This window comes from Heterodontus francisci, chromosome 2, assembly GCF_036365525.1.
Source record: "Heterodontus francisci isolate sHetFra1 chromosome 2, sHetFra1.hap1, whole genome shotgun sequence".
In the NCBI taxonomy this organism is placed as follows: domain Eukaryota; kingdom Metazoa; phylum Chordata; class Chondrichthyes; order Heterodontiformes; family Heterodontidae; genus Heterodontus; species Heterodontus francisci.
Genome location: NC_090372.1, coordinates 84,727,612 through 84,747,416, shown reverse-complemented (window position 1 = coordinate 84,747,416; position 19,805 = coordinate 84,727,612). Strand labels below are relative to the sequence as shown.

General features: G+C 41.6%; 1 protein-coding gene across 1 annotated transcript in view; it reads right to left on the bottom strand.

Moving 5' to 3' along the window:
* The window catches only part of top2b (DNA topoisomerase II beta), a 251,137-nt gene that overhangs the window by 48,258 nt on the left and 183,074 nt on the right, over nt 1-19,805 (bottom strand). Inside the window, exon 31 of the mRNA XM_068059910.1 lies at nt 18,191-18,374. Coding sequence (XP_067916011.1) covers nt 18,191-18,374 — 184 coding nt within the window. The remainder of the gene's footprint in view (nt 1-18,190; nt 18,375-19,805) is intronic.

The following is a 19,805-nucleotide window of genomic DNA, read 5'->3' as shown; positions in this document are numbered from 1 at the left end:
CGATATTAGCAGCAAAGGCCACATTAGGGAAAACCAGCAAAAGTTAAAATTAAAGGCACTTTATGTGAATGCGCAAGGCAATCGTAACACAAATAATGGATCTAAATAGCCATTACTGAGACATGGTTGCAGGGTAGCCAAGGTTGTGATTTAAATATTTCAGGACACAACTGTAAGAAGATAGGCAAAATGGAAAAGGAGGTGGGGCAGGCCTGATAATAAAGGACAAGATAAAGGCAGCAGGGAGAAAGGATCTTGGCCTGGAAATCAGAATGCAGAATCAGTACGGGTAGAGCTAAGAAACAACAAAGGGCAGAGAAAACACTGGTGGGATTAGTTTATAGCCCCTCAAACAGTAATCACAGTGTTGGACAAAGTATAAATCAGGAAATTAAAGGAGCATGTAACAAGGGTAATGCAATAATCCTGGGGGACTTTAATCTTCATAGAGACTGGGCAAACCAAATTAGCAAACTAGTTTGGAGGATGAGGTCACGGAATGCATTCATAGAGTCATTTATGGCACAGAAGACAGCAATCCGGCCCAATGAGTCCATGCCGGCTCTTGACAGAGCTATGTAGTCAGTCCCACTCCCTGGCTCGATCCCATTAGCCCTGTAAGTCTATTTCTCTCAGGTGGCCATCCAACTTCCTCTTGAAGTTATTAATTGTCTCTGTTTCCACCACATTTGTGGGCAGTCAGTTCCAGGTCATTACCACCCGCTGCATAAAAAAGTGCTTCCTTATATTCCCCCGTATCTTTTGCCCAAAACTTTCGGGTCAGTTTTCAAGAGCAATGTGTCGAGGAACCAACTACAGAATAGGCCATTTTAGATCTAGTATTGTAGAATGGGAGAGTTTAATTAGTAATCCTACAGTAAAGAATTCGAGAGGAGGAGTGGCCATATGATGAATTTCACATTAAGTTTTCAAGTGAGATGGTTAAGTCCGAAACGAGGATCTTAAATTTAAACAAAGGCAAATATGGAGATATGGGGGCGACTTGGCTGAGGTAGATTGGAAATTAGATTAAAAAATATGATGGTAGATAAACAATGGCAAATTTTTATTCATTCATGGGGTGTGGGCGTCACTGGCTAGGTCAGCATTTACTGCCCATCCCTAAATGCCCTCGAGAAGGTGATGGTGAGCTGCCTTCTTGAACTGCTGCAGTCCATGTGAGATAGGTACACCCACAGTGCTGTTAGGGAGGGAGTTCCAGGATTTGGACCCAGCGACAGTGAAGGAACGGTAATATAGTTCCAAGTCAGGATGGTGTGTGACTTGGAGGGGAACTTGCAGGTGATGGTGTTCAATGCATTTGTTGTCCTTGTCCGTCAAGTTGGTAGAGGTCGCGGGTTTGGAAGGTGCTGTCTAAGGATCCTTGGTGCGTTGCTGCAGTGCATTTTGTAGATGATACACACTGCTGCCACTGTGCGCGGTGGTGAAGGGAGTGAATGCTTGTGGATGCCCATCAAGCAGGCTGCTTTGTCCTGGATAGAGTTGAGCTTTTTGAGTGTTGTTGGAGCTGCACCCATCTCGGCAAGTGAAGAGTATCCCATCACACTCCTGACTTGTGCCTTGTAGATGGTGGACAGGCTTTGGGGAATCAGGAGGTGAGTTACTCGCCGCAGGATTCCTAGCCTCAAAAAATAAACAATTCATAATTCTCAACAAATATACATTCATTTGAGGAATAAAAACTCCTGAAAAGTTAAGGATAATTAAATTTTTAAAAAGTTTATAATGTTGCCAAAAATAGTAGTAAGCACAAGAATTGAGTGGGTTTTAAAATCAGCAAAGGATGATCAAGAAATGGATGTGAAAATAGAATGGGAATAAACTAGCAAAAAACATAAAATAAACAATCCTAAGAGCTTTTACCAGTATATAAAAAGATATTAACAAAAGTAAACATGGGTCCCTTACAGTGAGACAGGAGAAATTATAACAGGGAATAAGGAAATGGCAGAGACATTAAACAAACATATTGTGTCTGTCTTCAGAGTAGAAGTCACAAAGAACGTATCAGAAATTGTGGAGAAACAGGGGTCTAGTGAGAGTGAGGAACTTAAGCTAATAATATTAGTGAAGAAAATGTACTGGAGAAATTAATGGGACTAAAAGCTGACAAACCCCATGCACCTGATGCCTGCACCCTAGGGTTTTTAAAAGAGGTAGCTACAGAGATAGCAGATACATTTGTTTTGATCTCCCAGAATTCCTTACATTTTAGAATGGTCCCCAAGAATTGGAAGGTAAAAATGTAACCCTGCTGTTCAAGAAAGGAGGGAGAGAGAAAACAGGGAACTACAGGCCTGACATCAGTTGTCGGAGGAAGTGGTAACAGGATACTCTTCAAATCGCAATTTGATAAGGCAGAGTCAACACTTCTTTTTGAATGAAAAGTGAGTTTTTTGAGGATGTAACTAGGTAGACAAGGGGGAACCAGTGGATGCAGGATACTTGGATTTTCATAAGGTATTCGATAAGGTGCCACACAAAAGAGATCATTACACTAGATTATGACTCAAAGGATTGGGTGGAATATATTCGTAAGAAGTGAGGATTGGTTGACGGACAGAAAACAGGGTAAGAGTAACTGGGTCATTTTCAGAATGGCAAAGCATAACTAGTGGAGTGCGCCAAGGAAGTGTTGAGGCTTCATCTATTTACAATTTATATCAGTGGCTTAGATGAGGGAACAGAGTATAATATATCCAAGTTTGCTGATGATGGAAAGCTAGGAGGGAAAGTAAGCTGTGAGGAGGACGCAAAGAGATTGCAAAGAGATCAATTAAGTGATTGGCTAAGAAGGAGGCAGTCTATAATGTGGGGAACCGTGAAATTATCCACTTTGGTAGGATGAATGGAAAAGCAAAATTCTTTTTAAAAGGTAACAGACTAGTAAATGTTGGTATTCAGAGGGAATTGGGGATCTTTGTTCACAAGTCACAGAATGTTAACATGCAGGTACAACAAGCAATGAGAAAGGCAAATGGTATGTTAGACTTTATTGCAAAGGAGTTGAGTATAACAGTAAGGAAATCTTGCTGCAGTTATACAGGACTTTGGGAAGACCACAACTGGAATACTGTGTACAATTTTGGTCTCTGCACTTAAAGGAGGATATACTTGCCTTGGAAGGGTGCAACAAAGGTTCACTAGATTGATTCTTGGGAAGAGAGTGCTATCCTATGAGGAGAGATTGAGCAGAGAGGGCCTAAAAACACTGGTGTTTAGAAGAATGAGAGGTGATCTCTTTGAAATACATAAATTCTTAGAGGGCTTGAGAGGGCAGATGGTGAGAGGCTTTTCCCCTTGCTGGAAAGTCTAGAACTAGGGTTATAGTCTCAGAATGAGGGGTTGGCCATTTAGGACTAAGATGAGGAGAAATCTCTTCACTTAAAGGGCTGTGAATCTTTGGAATTCTTTTCCCATTTAGATGCTCAGTTGATAAGTATATTTGGGGCTGAGATCAATAGATTTTTGGGCATTAAGGAGATCAAGGGATATGGGAATAGGGCAGGAAAGTGTAGTTCATGCAGAAGTTCAACCATGATCTCATTGAATAGCAGAGCAGGCTCAAGCAGCTGTCTGGCTTACTTCTGCTGCTATTTCTCATGTTTGTATGTCCCTTTAACAATTTTGAGCCATGTGGGAAACTCTTGGTCTGATGGTCACCTCTATACAAGATAAGGGCTCATGGGGTTGGAGGTAATATATTAACCCAGATAAGGGATTGGTTAATGGACAGAATACAGAGGGGTCATTTTCAAGCTGTCAGGCTGGAACTAGTGGAGTGCTGCAAGGATCAGTGCTAGAGCCTCAACTATTTATAATGACTTAGATAAAGGGATCGAGTGTAACGTATCCAAGTTTGCTGATGACACAAAATTAGATAGAAAAGTAAGCTGTGAGGAGGACACAGAGGCTGCAAAGTAATATGGACAGGTTAAGCGAGTGGACAAGGAAGTGGCAGATGGAGTATAATGTAGACAAATGTGAGGTTATTCACTTTGGCAGAAATAATTTAAAAAAAACAGATTTTTTTAAAATGGTGAGAAACTATAAAATGTTGGTGTTCAGAGGGATTTGGTTGCCCTTGTATACAAAGCACAGAAAGTTAACATGCAGGTGCAGCCACAATTATGAAAGCAAATGGTATTTTGGTCTATATTACAAGGGGATTGGAGTACAAGAATGAGAAACTCTTGCTGCTATTGTATAGGGCCTCAGTGAGACTGCACCTGGAGTACTGTATACAGTCTTGGTCTCTGTATCTAAGGAAGGATATACTTGCCTGAGAGGCAGTGCGAGAAAGATTCTCGAGATAATGACGGAGCAAGCCTGAGGCCTCATATGGCGTCCTTCTGCTACTATTTTTTTATGTTATGATTGGGAGGGACAGAAAGACAAAGAAGCCTAGAAAGAGGGAGAGGGAGTTGGCCTTGCTAGCAATGTCCACATCCCATGAATGAAAAAAAAGTGTACACTGTACATAACGTGTTATATATTGTTATAAGTAAGTGTTCAGTGTGCCACATTCACTGTTGCACTGGAGTCATGTGACATGTACTGCTGCACTACACCAGTTTTACGAAGCAGCATGAACAGCTGTATGAAATACACAAAGAGCTCCAACATTTTAAAGAGTGATTATTTTTAACTTAGGGGAACTAGAAGATATAACATAACAGATCCAAGGGAATTGTGAGTTTTAAGAAGGGTTGTAAAAGGAGGGTAAGGTGAAAAGGCAGAGGGGTTTAGATAAGGGTGCAGCTACCAATGGTGGGGTGAATGGCAGGGGTGGCATGCACAGACTTGTGAAGAGGTGGCGGGGGGGGTGGTGGGGAAATCATGTCTATAGGATGGAGGAGGTTACAGAGATAGGGAGGGGGAATCCTGAGGGGATTTAAACATGGGGATGAGAACTTTAAATACGAGGTGTTGGGGAAACGTGAGCCAATGTAGGTCAGCAAGGACATGGGCATTCGGCGAACGGCACAGGATATGGAGAGTTTTGGATGAAGTGAGGTGTGCAGAGGGTGGAGGATGGAAGGTTGATCAGGAATGTATTGGAATAGTTGAGCATTCACTTTAAAATTCAGCAGCAGATGGTCTCAGGTAAAGGTGGAGGCAGGTGACATTACGAAAGTGGAAGTAGGTGGTCTTTATGATGGAGAAAAAAATAGGGCAAGAAGCTCAGTTCAGGCTCAGTTAGGGCACAGAGATTGCCAACAGTCTGATTCAGCCTGAGAAAATGGAAAGGAAGTCAGTTGGAATTGGTAACAAGACTACTGAGTTTATGACAGGGGCCAAAAACTATGGCTGTGGTTTTTTGAATGTTTAACTAGAGGAAATTATGAACCATTTATTCAAGACTGGATGTCAGCCAAGCAGTCTGACAACAGAGGCAGTGGAGGGGTCAAGACAGGCGGTGAAGATTTGGACCTGGGAGTTTCAGTGTATGTATGCAATCTGACCTCTTGTCTGCAGATAATGTTTCCAAGGGACAGCACGTAGATGAACAGGAGGAGGAGGGGGACACCAGAGGTAACAGTGTGGAGGTAGCAAGAGAAGGTGTTGCTGGAGATCAAATCATAGAATGATACATCACAGTACAAGGCTATTTGACCCATCATGTCTGTTCTTTCACAGATGTTTTGAGTTGGGGGCACTGGCACCAGTACGGAGGCAAAAGGGAACTGTTCCTTTGGGACAGGCTCCACTTAAAGCAGGCTGTGAGTACTGCCCAGGCTACTTGAATAACTAGGGCTGTAGATCGGACATTAAACTAAAAAGTAGGATTGGGAGGAGGATTCAGGTAAAGGTAAATTTATAAATCTAAACAGAAACTTAAAGGGCATGGAGCAGTGTAGTGATTTGGGTAAAGATAAGCAGACCACGACAGGAAGGGACGAGAGTTTAATGGTAATAGTACATCTATGAATAAGGTCAAATCAGGGAAAGCTGGTAAAAAGTTAACAAAAGTGCTTTATCTAAATGTACAAAGCATCTGTAGCAAAACAGACAAATTAATGGCACAAAGGGAAATAAATGGATTTGATCTAATAGTCATTGCAGAGACGTAGTTGCATGGCGACCATGGTTGGGAACTAAATATTCAAGGGTACTTGATATTTCGAAAAGACAGGCAAAATGGAAAAGGAGGGGAGGTGGGGGGTAGCCTTGATAATAAAGGATGACACAGGATGGTAGTGAGGAAGGACCTTGGCTTGGAAGTTCAGAAAGTAGAATCAGTATGGGTGGAGATAAGAGATAATGAGTGACAGAAAATACCGGTAGTAGTAGTTACAAGCTCCTTAACAGTAGTTACACTGTTGGACAGAATATTAATCAAGAAACGGGAGGGGCTTGTAACAAAGATAATGCAATAATCGTGGGGTACTTCAATCTTGTAGATTGGACAAATCAATGCAACAATGCAAAAGTTGTTCAGGGGACAGGTTCGCGGAATGCATTCGGGACAGTTTCCGAGGTCAATATGTTGCGGAACCAGCCAGGGAACAGGCTATTTTAGATCTTGCCTTGTGTAATGCGACAGGATTAATTAGTAATCTCATAGTAAGGAATTCTCTAGGGAAGAGATGATGAATTTCTCATTGAGTTAGAGACTGAAGTACTTAAAATCCAAAACTAGAGTCTTAAACTTAAATAAAGCTAATTACATGGCCATGGGGTAGAGCTCACTGAGATGATTGGGAAATTAGATTTAAAGATGATAGATAAGCAATGGCAACCACTTAACAAAATATTTCATAATTCTCTATAAATATATATTCCACAGGAAAAGTGATCCATCCGTGGTTAACTAAAGAGGTTGAGGATAGTATTAGATTAAAAGAACCAGTTTATAAAGTCACCAACAGAAGTAAACCCGAGGATTGGGAGAGTTTTAGAAACCAAAGACTGACCAAAAATTTGATAAAGGGAGAAAATAAAATTGAGAGTAAACTAGCAAGAAAATTAAAAACATATTGTAAGAGCTTCTACAAGTATATGAAAAGGAAGAAATTAGTAAAAGTAAATATAGGTCCCTTAGAGGTGAAGTAGGAGAAATTATAATGGGGAGGAAGGAAATGGCAGAGACATTAAACAGATATTTTGAACCTGTTTTCAAAGTCGAAGACAAAGAGCACACTGGAAATAGTGTGAAACCAACTGTCCAATAAGAATCAAGAATTTAAAGTAATTAACAGTAGTAAATAAAAAATATTGGAGAAATTAATGGGACGAAAAACTGACAAATCCCCTGAACTTGCCTTGGAGGTGGTGCATTGACGGTTCCCTAAATTAATTCCTGGGAAGAGATGGTTGTCTTCTGAGGAGAGATTGAATAGAATGGGCCTATATTCTCTGCAGTTTAGAAGGAGGAAAGGTGATCTCATTGAAACATATAAATTCTTAGAGGGCTTGACAGGGTGCATGGTAAGAGGCCGTCTCCCTTTGATGGAGAGTCCAGAACTAGGCGGCATAGTCTCAGGATAAGGGGTCAGCCATTTAGGACTGAAATGAAAAGAAATTTCTCCAGAGAGTTGTGAACCCTTGGAAGGGCTGCAAATGCTCAATCGTTGAGTAATTCAAGGCTGAAATTGCTAGATTTTTAGGACTCGGAGTGAATCAAGGGATATGGGGATCAGACAGGAAAATGGATTGAGGTCAAAGATAAGTCATCATCTTATGGAATGGCAAACCAGGCTTGAGGGGCCATATGGCCTACTCCTGCGCATATTTATGTTTGATAAAATTATTCAATTAGTCCCACACTCCCTATTCTTTCACGATACCCCTGCAATATTTTTTCCTTCAAGCATTTATCCAATTTCCTTTTGAAAATTACTATTGAATCTGCTTCCACCACCCTTTAAGCAATGCATTCCAAATCATCCTGTAAATGTCATGCTAATCACCTTAAATCGGAGTCCTCTGCTTATTGACCCTTCTGCCACTGGAAACAGTTTCTCCTTATTTATCTTTCAAACCCGCTGAGGATTTTGAACACCTCTATCAAATCTCATCTCAACTGTCTTTGCTCCAAGGAGAGCAACCCCAGGTTCTCTAGTCTCTCCACATAACTGAAATCCCTTCTGCCTGATATCATTCTAGTAAATCTCTTCCGCACCCTCACTAAGACCTCGACATCCTTCCAAAAGTGTGGTGCCCAGAATTGAACACAATACTCCAGCTGAGACCTAACCAGTGTTTTAAAAAGGTTTAGCATAACTTCTTTGCTTTTGTACGCTATGCCTCTGTAAATAAAGCTAAGGATCCTTTTTTTAAAAAAATAAATAGCCATCCAACATGTCTTGCCGCCTTCAAAGATTTGTGTGCATACAACCCCAGGTCTCTCTCCATCCCTGCACAATATCATTTTGTTCATATGCCTCTCCTTATTCTTCCTACCAAAATGTATCACTTCACACTTTTTTTTTGCTTTAAATTTCATCTGTCATGTGCCTGCATATTTGATCAGTCTGTCGATGCCCTCCTCATGGTTTACTACTTTTCTGAGTTTCAAATCATCTGCAAACTTTAAAAGTATGCCCTGCATACCCAAGTCCAGGTCATTAATGTCTATCCATAAAAAACAGTGGTCCTAACACTAATTCTTGGGGAACACCACTATATCCTTCCCCCCAGATTGAAAAACAACTGTTCACCATTGCGATCTTTCTTTCCCTTAGCCAATATTGTACCCTCTCTGCCACTGCCCCTTTAACCCCATGGGCTTTAATTTTGTGAACTAGTCTATTATGTGGTACTTTATCAAACACTTTTTTAAAGTCATTATACACAAAATCAACCCTTTCTGTTACATCATGAAAGAACTCAATCAACTTCATCAAACATGACTTTCCCTGAACAAATCCATGCTGACTTTCATATATTAGCCCATACTTTTCTCAGTAGCAATTAATTTTGTCTCAGATTATTGTCTCTAAAAGAATCTCCACCATGGCTGTTGGGCTAAACACCCTGTAATTCTAAAATTTATCCCTCTTCCCCTTTTTTGAACGGGTTGTAACATTTGCAATCCCAGCCCTCTGGCACCTCCCCATTTCTAAGGAGGACTGGAAGACTGTGACCACAGCATCTGCAATTTCCCTCGATAATCTATGACGCATTCATCTGGACCGCGTAATTTTCTATTTTCAGTACTGTCAATCTTTTAAGCGTGGGAGTAAGGGGACACATGGAGAGGAGACTATGCCTGAGTGAGACGTTGACCAGGTGTGTAGTTCTGAATTTGGTTCATGTGGGAATTCGGTGTAGAGGGGGAAAGAGATGCTCCTTTCTCTAACTTTATTTAGCCTCCAGTAGCTTTATGACACAAGTTGTTCCCAGAAATAGAGGGTAACTAGTGGCAAGAGTTTGAAGAGCTAGTGGGGTGGGTCTGTGGCTTCACAGCATTCCAAAGAAAACTGAAGAGTGATGCTACAGCAGAGAAGGTAAGTGATTGGTTGTTGAGCATTTTCTCATTCTCTAAACTAGAGAATTTTAAATCGGTTTAAGTATAACATTAATTGAAATAATAAGAATGTTCCAAATCTCGGGTAATTTATTAAGGTTTTATTAGCAGTAAGGTTTACTCGCAGTGGTAGAGCTTATTAGAAGTAGTGGAGTTTATTCATTATAAATTAACTAAGAAAAATAAATTAACACATAATAAAGATGGCAGGGCAGGTGATGTGTTGCGGTTGCAATATGTGGAAGCTGATGGACACCAGTGTGATCCATGGCAAACACACCTGCAGTAAGTGTCTGCGGCTTGAGGAGCTTCGGCTCAGGGTCAATGAGCTGGAGGCCGAGATACAGACACTGCGATGCATCAGGGAGGGGGAAAGTTATCTGGACACTTTGTTCCAGAAGGTAGTCACACCCCTTAGGATAGGGTCTTCTGATTTGGTCAGGGACAGGAGGGTGTAACTGAGAGTGAGGCAGGTAAGGGGATCGAGAAGGTAGAAGTGGAGGAGCCTCAGCCCTTGCAACTGTCCAACAGGTTTGAGGTTCTTGCAGCTTGTATGGATGAGAGCGGGGGCTGCAAGGTGGATAAGCGAACTAGCCATGGCACCATGGTACAGGAAGCCACTCAAGCGGAGGGAGTAAATAGAAATGTTGTGGTAGTAGGGGACAGTATTTGTCAGGAGAATAAACACAGTTCTCTGTAGCTGAGAGCGAGAGTCCGGAAGGCTGTGCTGCCTGCCCGGTGCCAGGGTTCGGGACATATGCTCTAGGCTGGGGAGAAACTTGCAGTGGGAGGGGGAGGATCCAACTGTTGTGGTCCACATGGATGCCAACAACATAGACAGGACTAGCAAAAAGATTCCGCTTAGGGATTATGAGCAGCTAGGGGCTAAATTGAAAAGCAGAACCTCAAAGGTAATAATCTCTGGATTGTTACCTGAGCCACATGCCAACTGACATAGGGCAAAAATGATTAGAGATGAATGCGTGGCTCAAAGACTGGTGTGGGAGAAACGGTTTTCGATTCATGGGGCACTGGCACCAATACAAGGGAAAGTGGGAGCTGTACCATTGGGACGGCCTTCACCTGAACTGTGCTGGGACTAGTGTTCAGGCAAGTCGTGTAACTAGGGCATTAGAGAGAGCTTTAAACTAAATAGTGGAGGGAAGGGATTATATGAGGGAAGATGTGGTAAATTAAAGGAAAACGACAAGGTAATAGAGGAGGATAGTGAATTGGGTAAAGATAATCAGAGTGGGCAGGAAGAGACAGAGCATGTAAACTTAAGAGCGCACTAGCAGATAAGGCCAGAGATTGTAAAAATGGTAAAAAAACAGCATTAATGGCTCTGTATCTGAATGTGCGCAGCATTCATAACAAATTGGATGAATTGTTAGCCAAGATAGAAATAAATATGTAAGACCTGATAGCCATTACGGAGACATGGTTGCAAGGTGACCAAGGCTAGGACCTGAAAATTGAAGGCTATTTGACATTTCAGAAAGACAGGAAGCTATTTCTCCCACACCAGTCTTTGAGCCATGCATTCATCTCTAATCATTTTTACCCTACGCAAATTGGCTTGTGGCTCAGGTGATAATCCAGAGATTATTACCTTTGAGGGTTTGTGTTTTAATTTAGCCCCTAGCTGCTCATAATCCCTAAGCGGAACCTTTTTCCTAGTCCTGTCTTATGTTGTTGGTACCCACGTGGATCACGACAACTGGATCCTCCCACTCCTACTGCAAGTTTCTCTCCAGCCCAGAGCACGTCCTGAACCCTGGCACCAGGCAGGCAACAGAGTCTTCTGGACTCTTGCTCTCAGCTACAGAGAACTGTGTTTATTCCCCTGACAATACTGTCCCCTACTACCACAACACTCCTATTTACTCCTCCTGCTCGAATAACTTCCTATACACAGTGCCATGGCCAGTTCGCTCATCTATCTTGCAACCCCCGCTCTCATCCATACAAGCTGCCAGGGGTAGCTTTGTTAATTAAGGCTGACATTAGTACAGTAGTGAGAAATGACCTTAGCTTGTAAGATCAAGATGTAGAATCAGTTTGGATAGAGATAAGAAATAGGTGGTCACTTGCGGGAGTAGTTTTTTTAGGCCCCCTAATAGTAGTTACACTATAGGACAGAATATACAGGAAGAAATAAATGGGGCGCGTAAGAAAGGTACTGCAATAATCATGGGTGATTTTAATTTACATGTAGACTGGGCAAATCAGATTGGCAAAGGTAGCCTGGAAAATGACTTCACAGACTGTATTCAGGACAATTTCTTAGAGCAGTACGTTCCAGCGCCAACCAGGGAGCAGACTATTCTAGACCTGATAATGTGCAATGAGACAGGATTAACCAAAAACCTCATAATAAAGGAGCCTCTAGGCAACAGCGATCATAACATGATAGAATTTCACATTCAGTTTGAAGGTGAGAAGTGTGGGTCTAAGACTAGTGTTTTAAACCTAAATAAAGGTGTTAATAAGGGTATGAAGGCAGAGATGGCTAAAGTGAACAGGAAAACTAGGTTAAAAGGTAAGACAGTAGAGGTGCAGTGGCAGACTTTTAAGGAGATGTTTAATATCTCTCAGCTAAGATTTATCCCAGTGAGAAAGAAAGACTCCTTGAGAGGGATGCATCATCTGTGGCTAAATACGGAAGTCAAGGATAGTATCTAATGGAAACAAACACTGTACAATTCTGTGAAGATTAGTAGCAAGTCAGAAGATTGGACAGATTTTACAAACCAGCCAGGAACGACTTAAATAAAAGAGGGAAAAATTAGTGTATGAGAGAAAGTTAGCTAGAAATATAAAAACAGATAGTATGACTTTCGATAAGTATTTAAAAATGAAAAAAGTAATTAAAGCGAGTGCTGGTCCTCTAGAGTGTGTGTCCAGGGAATTAATAGTGGAAAACAAGGAAATGGCGGAAACGAATAGGTATTTTGCGTCTGTCTTCATTGTAGAGCGCTTAGAACATTTCCTAAAAATACTTGAAAATCAAGAGACAAAAGGGAGGGAGACACTTAAAACAATCACCATTACCAGGTAAAGGTACTGGGAAAACTATTAGACCTAAAGGCTGACAAGTCCACAGGCTTTCATCCTAGAGCCTTAAAAGAAGTGGCTGCAGAGATAGCAGTTGGTTATAATCTTACAAAATTCCCGAGATTCTGGAAGGGTGCCAGCAGATTGGAAAATTACAAATGTAACACCTTTATTCAAGAAAGGAGGGAGACAAAAAGCAGGAAAGTATAGGCCAGTTAGCCTAACATCTATCATAGGGAAATTGCTAGAATTCATTATTAAGGAGGTTAAAGCAGATACTTAGAAAATCATAACGGGATCAGGCAGAGTCAACATGGTTTTGTGAAAGGGAAATAGTGTTTAACTAATTTGAGTACTTTGAGGAACAAGCAAGGTGCATAAAGGGAAACCTTAGATGTCGTGCACTTGGATTTCCAAAAGGCATTTGATAAGGTGCCACAAAGGTTACAACACAAAATAAGAGCGCATGGTGTAGGCAGTAACATATTGGCATGGATAAAGGACTGATTAGCTAACGGGAAGCAGAGAGCAGCGATAAATGGGTCTTTTTCAGGCTGGCAAGCTGTAACTAGTGGAGTGCCACAGGGATCAGTGCTGGGGCCTCAACTATTTACAATCAATATCAATGACTTAGATAAAGGGACCGAATGCATGGTAGCTAAATTTGACGATGACAGCAAGATAGGTAGGAAAATAAGTTGTCAAAAGAAGGTAAAAAGTCGACAAAGATAGGTTAAGTGAGTGGGCAAAAATTTGGCAGATGGAGTGTAATGTGGCAAAATGTGAACCTGTCCACTGTGGCAGGAAAATAGAAAAGCAGTGTACTATTTAAAAGGAGAGAGATTGCAGAACTCGGTTGTACAGAGGGCTGTCCTGGTACATGAATCACAAAAAGTTGGTATGCAGGTACAGCAAGTGATTAGAAGGCAAATGGAATGTTGGTGTTTATTGCAAGGGGAATGGAATATAAAAGTAGGGATGTTTTGCTACAGCTGTGCAGGGCCTCGGTGAGCCAACATCTGGAGTACTGTGTAGAGTTTTGGTCTCCTTATTTGAAAAGGATATAATTGCATTACAGGCTGTTCAGAGAAGGTTCACTCAACTCATTCCTGGTATCAAGGGTTTGTCTTATGAGAAAGGTTGAACAGGTTGGGCCTCTACCCATTGGAGTTTAGAAGAATGAGAGGTGATCTTATTGAAACATACAAGATCCTGAGGGGACTCGATAGGGTGGATACCAGGAAGATGTTTCCTCTTGTGGGGAGACTAGAAGTAGGGGACACAGTTTAAAAAAATAAAAAGGTCTCCCTTTTAAGAAAGAGATGAGGAAATTTTTTTTTTCTCAGAGGGTTGTTTAGTCTGTGGAATTCTCTTCTCCAGAAACAGTGGAGGCTGGGTCATTGAATTTATTCAAGGCTGAGTTAGATAGATTTTTGATAGACAAGGGAGTCAAGGGTTATGGGCGGCAGACAGGAAAGTGGAGTTAAGACGACAATTAGATCGGCCATGATCTTATTAAATGGCAGAGCAGGCTCGAAGGGCCAAATGGCCCAATGTTCTTCCTATGTTCCTACCAACTTTTTTATTTTTATTCTACCCAATATCACTACCAGCTCTGCCTTTACTGCGACAGTGGAAGCAATCTCTTCTCGAGTGAAGATCAATGCAAAGCACTCATTTAGTATCTCAGACGTCCCCACTGCCTTCACAAGATCAGCTCCTTAATGGCCCCTAATTTGCACCATGAGGGGTTGGTTAGTTTAGCTGGCTAGATGGCTAAAGTATGGTGCAGAATAACACCAACAGTATGGGTTCAATGCCCATACCAGCTGAGGTAGTTCTTGGGGCCTGCTTCCTTGCCTTGCCCCATAGTCATATCATGGCATAAGCCATGATTAGCAACCCTCAGACAACCAGGACGCTACATAGAGAGAGAGAGAATTGATACCACCTATCCTTTAACTACCCTCTTCCCACTTACATATTTATAAAAGACTTTGGGGTTCCCTTTGCATTGATCACTAATCTATTCTCATACTTTCTCTTTGCCCCTCTTATTCCCTTTCTTAGATCTGCTCTGTACTTTCTGTGTTCAGCTTGGTTCTCTACTGCATTATGAACCATACATTTGCCATAAGCCCCCTTTGTCTGTTTCAATTTAATCTCTTTAATCAGCCAGGGTGCTCAAGCTCTGGATGTTCTTCCCTTCCTCCTCATGGGAATATGTCTACTCTGTACTTGAATCATCTCCTCTTTGAAGGCCTCCCATTGTTCAGTTACTTTTCTGCCTACAAATTTTTGATTCTAATTCACCTGGGCCAGACTGCTTTACAACTCAATGAATTTAGCCATCGTCCAGTTAAGAATTTTTATGCTGGCAACGATCAGACAGGCAAGATAGAACAAGTGAGGACTGTCCCACTGAGCTGGAGAAGGCAGTTGAGACAGGTCAAATGTGCCAAACATTAGAGTTCAAGGAGGATGAGGTGCTAAGGCACCAGAAGCACATTCACAAATGTAATTTGGGTCTCTGGTCAAAGCTGTTTCAATGCTTTAGCAAGGGCAAAACTCTGGAGAGATTCAAACATGGAGTTGCAGGAGAAACTGGTATTGATTCAGGAGTTGATAATACATTGAAGGATTTGAGAAGCAAGTGAGATTGTAGTTTTCATGGACAGATTGTTCAAGGGTGAGCCTTTTGAGGAAGGAGACATGATAGGTACTGTTCTTCCTCCTTTAGAAAAATGCTCAGGAGAGGCAGCCATACACAATGCTTCTGGAGTAGTGGGTACTTTTAGCAGGAGAATATGCACCATTAGAATTCGATATGGTCCAGCAGAACTGGTGATGGGTGGCTAAGCCAGTTGTACACCAGTTATGTTCAAAACAGTGCCCCTTGAAGGAGCGAAGGAAAGAACCATACCAACAGGTACCCCATTATGCTGCATCGGAGCCTTAATCAAGGCACTGGTTTTCTGGAAAAGGCAACAGGAAGAACGAAGGAATCGGCATCATTACAGAAAAACAGTGATTAAATTGATATGAATCTATCTAAATTAAAGCATGACATCAAACCACATGATCAGACTGAGCACACGACTAGCAAATTCCTAGCTTAGTAATGGGTTCCTCCAAGGTTTTGTTTCCAAAGAGAACAAAAAAAACAATATTGATAAACATCTGTTATTCTATCCACATAACAGACTGTGCTTTGGGCAAGTCAGCCAAGTGCTACTCTTTCCAAACAGAAAACCTAGAGGTTATGCATTAAGATTTAGCATGATTATTTCCTGAGATAAATCAACCCTTCAGCAAAAGAAGCGGACTTAAGATATCTGACTTGTTAGGCAATCTACCACCAACCCTACAGTGAAGCAATCTTTTCTGCTAATACGAAAGCTAGTAAAGTATTTAGTTTCAAGAGAAATTTATTATTAAAGGGTACCCTTTGTTTCAAAAGATTCTGACATCAGCTTGTGCAGAACCAATCAATGTCACTGAGTGACATCCCAAGCAGCTTTAAAATAAATGTAGCACCATCAAGTGTTTCCTATTGTCAATTCCACAACTGCGTAATAAGCAAAATAGCAGTAAAACGGCAAAACCTGAAGCATCTTCTGAATCATTCATAGTTATAAAAAAATCTCCAGCACAGTATGTCCCAGTGAGTTGAAAGAGTTGCCAATATTATTAATTTGCTGGAACATGACCTGCTTTAGATTGGCCTTTTCAATAGCTATGCCACTAAATGGAAACTCTGGGAGCTTCTCAGACAAAAACTAACCATTTTATCGACAGTATTAAGGATTCTAATTAATGCCACTAGCAGTGAGCCAGAGATTTGAGAACCAGATTATGCTAGGTCAGTAAAAGATCACTAGAACTCCTCCTAAAACATGTGAATAATGTTCAAAATCCTTGTCCTAAATCTGGAACATGATGAAAGGCGATAGGTGTCGTATTCTCTGGTGGGAAGGACCTAAAATATTTAGTCTTGCAAGCTTGGGGTTGGATTGACTGATTGGACTGTGTTTCCAATTTTTTTTTTTATTTGTTCATGGGATGTGGGCATCACTGGCTAGGCCAGCATTCATTGCCCATCTCCAATTGCCCTTGAACGGAGTGGCTTGCTTGGCCATTTCAGAGGGCATTCAAGAGTTAACCACATTGCTGTGGGTCTGGAATCACATGTAGGCCAGACCAGGTAAGGACAGCAGATTTCCTTCCTTAAAGGACATTAGTGAACCAGATGGGTTTTTACAACAATCGACAATGGTTTCACGGTCACCGTTAGACTAGCTTTTTAATTCCAGATTTATTAACTGAATTCAAATTTCACCATCTGCCATGGTGGGATTTGAACCCATGTCCCCAGCACTAGCCTGGACCTCTGGATTACTAGTCCAGTGACATTACCACTACACCACCGCCTCCCCACTCCAAATCGCACATGAACTTCTTTTCAAATAGTACTTTAAATATGAACTATGAAAATTCCAAAGAACCTAGACTTAAAAACTAACAACTGGCAGAACTAAATTAGCAAGGAATAAACTAGGACGGAACATTTGCTGGTGTGGAAGCTAGAATACGTTCGCAGCCTGTGACAGGAGGTAAAAAGGCCAAACCACTTGGTGCAAACTTTCTTTAAAAGACTGTTCCACCATGGAATGACACCAGCTCCTGAACCAGTCCTCGTACATTAAAGAACACACTTTTTTTTATTGACAGAATTAATCAAAAAAAGTTAGCATGAAGGTACAACAAGCAATTAGGAAGGCAAATGGCATGTAGGCCTTTATTGCAAGGGGATTGGAGTACAAGAGTAAAGAAGTCTTGCTACAATTGTACAGGGCTTTGGTGAGACCACACCTGGAATACTGCAGTTTTGGTCTCCATATTTAAGGAAGGATATACTTGCATCGGAGGCAGTACAGCAAAGGTTCACTAGATTGGTCCCTGGGATGAGAGGGTTGTCCTATGAAGAGAGGCTGAGTAAATTAGTCCTATATTCTCTGGAGTTCAGAAGAATGAGAGGTGATCTCATTGAAACTTATAAGATTTTGAAGGGGCTTAACAGGGTAAACACCGAGAGGTTGTTTCCGCTGGCTGGGGAATCTAAAACACAGGGGCACAGTCTCAGGATAAAGGGACGATCATTTAGGAATGAGATGGGGAGAAATTTCTTCACTCAAAGGGTTGTGAATGTTTGGAATTCTCTACCCCAGAGGGTAGTGGATGCTCCATCGTTGAATATATTTAAGGCTGGGATAGACATTTTGGTCTCTCAGGGAATCAAGGGATATGGGGAGCAGGTGGGAAATTGGAGTTGAATCCCAAGATCAGCCATGATCATAGTGAATGGCAGAGCAGATTCTATAGGCCGAATGGTCTACTCCTGCTCCTATTTCTTATGTTCTTAATATTATTCATATCTTCTGGCTTGAATTGTGCCTTCCACTAGGTGATCACAGAGCAGTATTAAATGATGGTTGTGAAAAATTCCACTACCTAACCTGCCTCTTCTCCACCTCTCCCACTGCCTGAGACAGAAGTGTAGTGTAGTGACATGGAAATCGTTAGGAAAAAAAAAAATTAAAGGATATTTACATGCTATATAGAATAGATTCAATTACTCACTGCAATAATGATTGCTTTGATTTGATGGAGAAGAAATCATCATCATCTTCATCTTTTCCACCACTGTCTGAAGGAACAAATTCAGCATCCCTTTCTTCCACACTCGGAGATTCAGATTTCATCTTCAAATCCTCATCATCTGCTTCCTCTTCAGAAAAATCAAATGTATACTTTGGCTTTTCAGCTAAGGAAACAAAGTTATATATAAGTTACATTTCTAAATTTATGGTACCTGTACATTAGAAATGAACAATTTTCCTGAACTGACACAAGAACAAGCACTGAAAGAAAGTATATGAAAGTAATTTGTGTATAAAAAACACTCCACCTGTATGATTTAAAGAGAAAAACTTGGAAATATTTACAATTTAGTAAAGTTGTCTTCTTCCTATGGAGATCCATCACTTAAGTTCCTATTTACATTTGAAGTTGCTCAAACAATATGCTGCAAGAACAAAAGCAAACTACTGCAGCTACTGGAAATGTGAAATTAAAACAGAAAATGCTGGAAAATCTCAGCAGGTTAGGCAGCAATGTGGAGAGCTAACATTCTAAGTTGTAGACCTTTTGTCATAACTGGCAAAAGTTATAGATGTTTATTTTATTCATTCTTGGGATGTGGGCGTCCTGGCAAGGCCACCATATATTGCCCATCCTTAATTGCCCTAGGGAAGGTGATGGTGAGCCGCATCCTTGAACTGCTGCAGTCTATCTGGTGTAGGTACACCCACAGTGGTGTTAGGGAGGGAGTTTTAGAATTTTGACCCAGTGACAGCGAATGAACAGCGATATAGCTCCAAATCAGGATGGTGTGTGACTTGGAAGGGAACTTGCAGGTGGTGTTCCCATGCATCTGCTGCCCTCGTCCTTCTCGGTGGTAGAGGTCGCAGGTTTGGAAGGTGCAGTCAGAGGAGCCATGGCGAGTTGCTGCAGTGCATCTTGTAGATGGTACACACTGTTGCCACTGTGCGACGGTGGTGGATGGGGTGCTGATCAAGCGGCTGCTTTGTCTTAGATGGTGGTAAGCTTCTTGAGTGTTGTTGGAGGAGACTCATTCAGGCAAGTGCAGAGTATTCCATCACACTCCTGATCTGTGTCTTGTAAATGGTGGACAGACTTTAGGACAGTCAGGTGGTGAGTTACTCGCCACATAATTCACTGTCTCTGGCCTGTTCTTGTAGCTGCAGTACTTAAATGTCTGGTCCGGCTAAGTTTCTGATCAATGGTAATTCCCAATATGTTAATGCTGGGGATTCAGCTCTGGTAATGCAGTTGAATGTCATAGAGAGATAGTTAGTGTCTGGCACTTGTGTGGCACGAATGTTACTTGCCACTTATTATCCCAAGCCTGAATGTTGTCCAGGTCTTGCTGCATGCGGGTATTGAATGCTTCAGTATCTGAGACTTCGCAAATGGAACTGCATGCTGCAATCATCAGCAAACATCCCCAGTTCTGACCTTGGCTGGACGGAAGGTTACTGATGAAGCAGCTGAAGATGGAGCGATATCTGGCACTGAGATGATTGGCCTCTAACAACCACAACCATCTTGCTTTGTATTAGGTATGACTCCAGCCAGCGGAGTTTTCTCCAATTCCCACTGACTCCAATTTTGC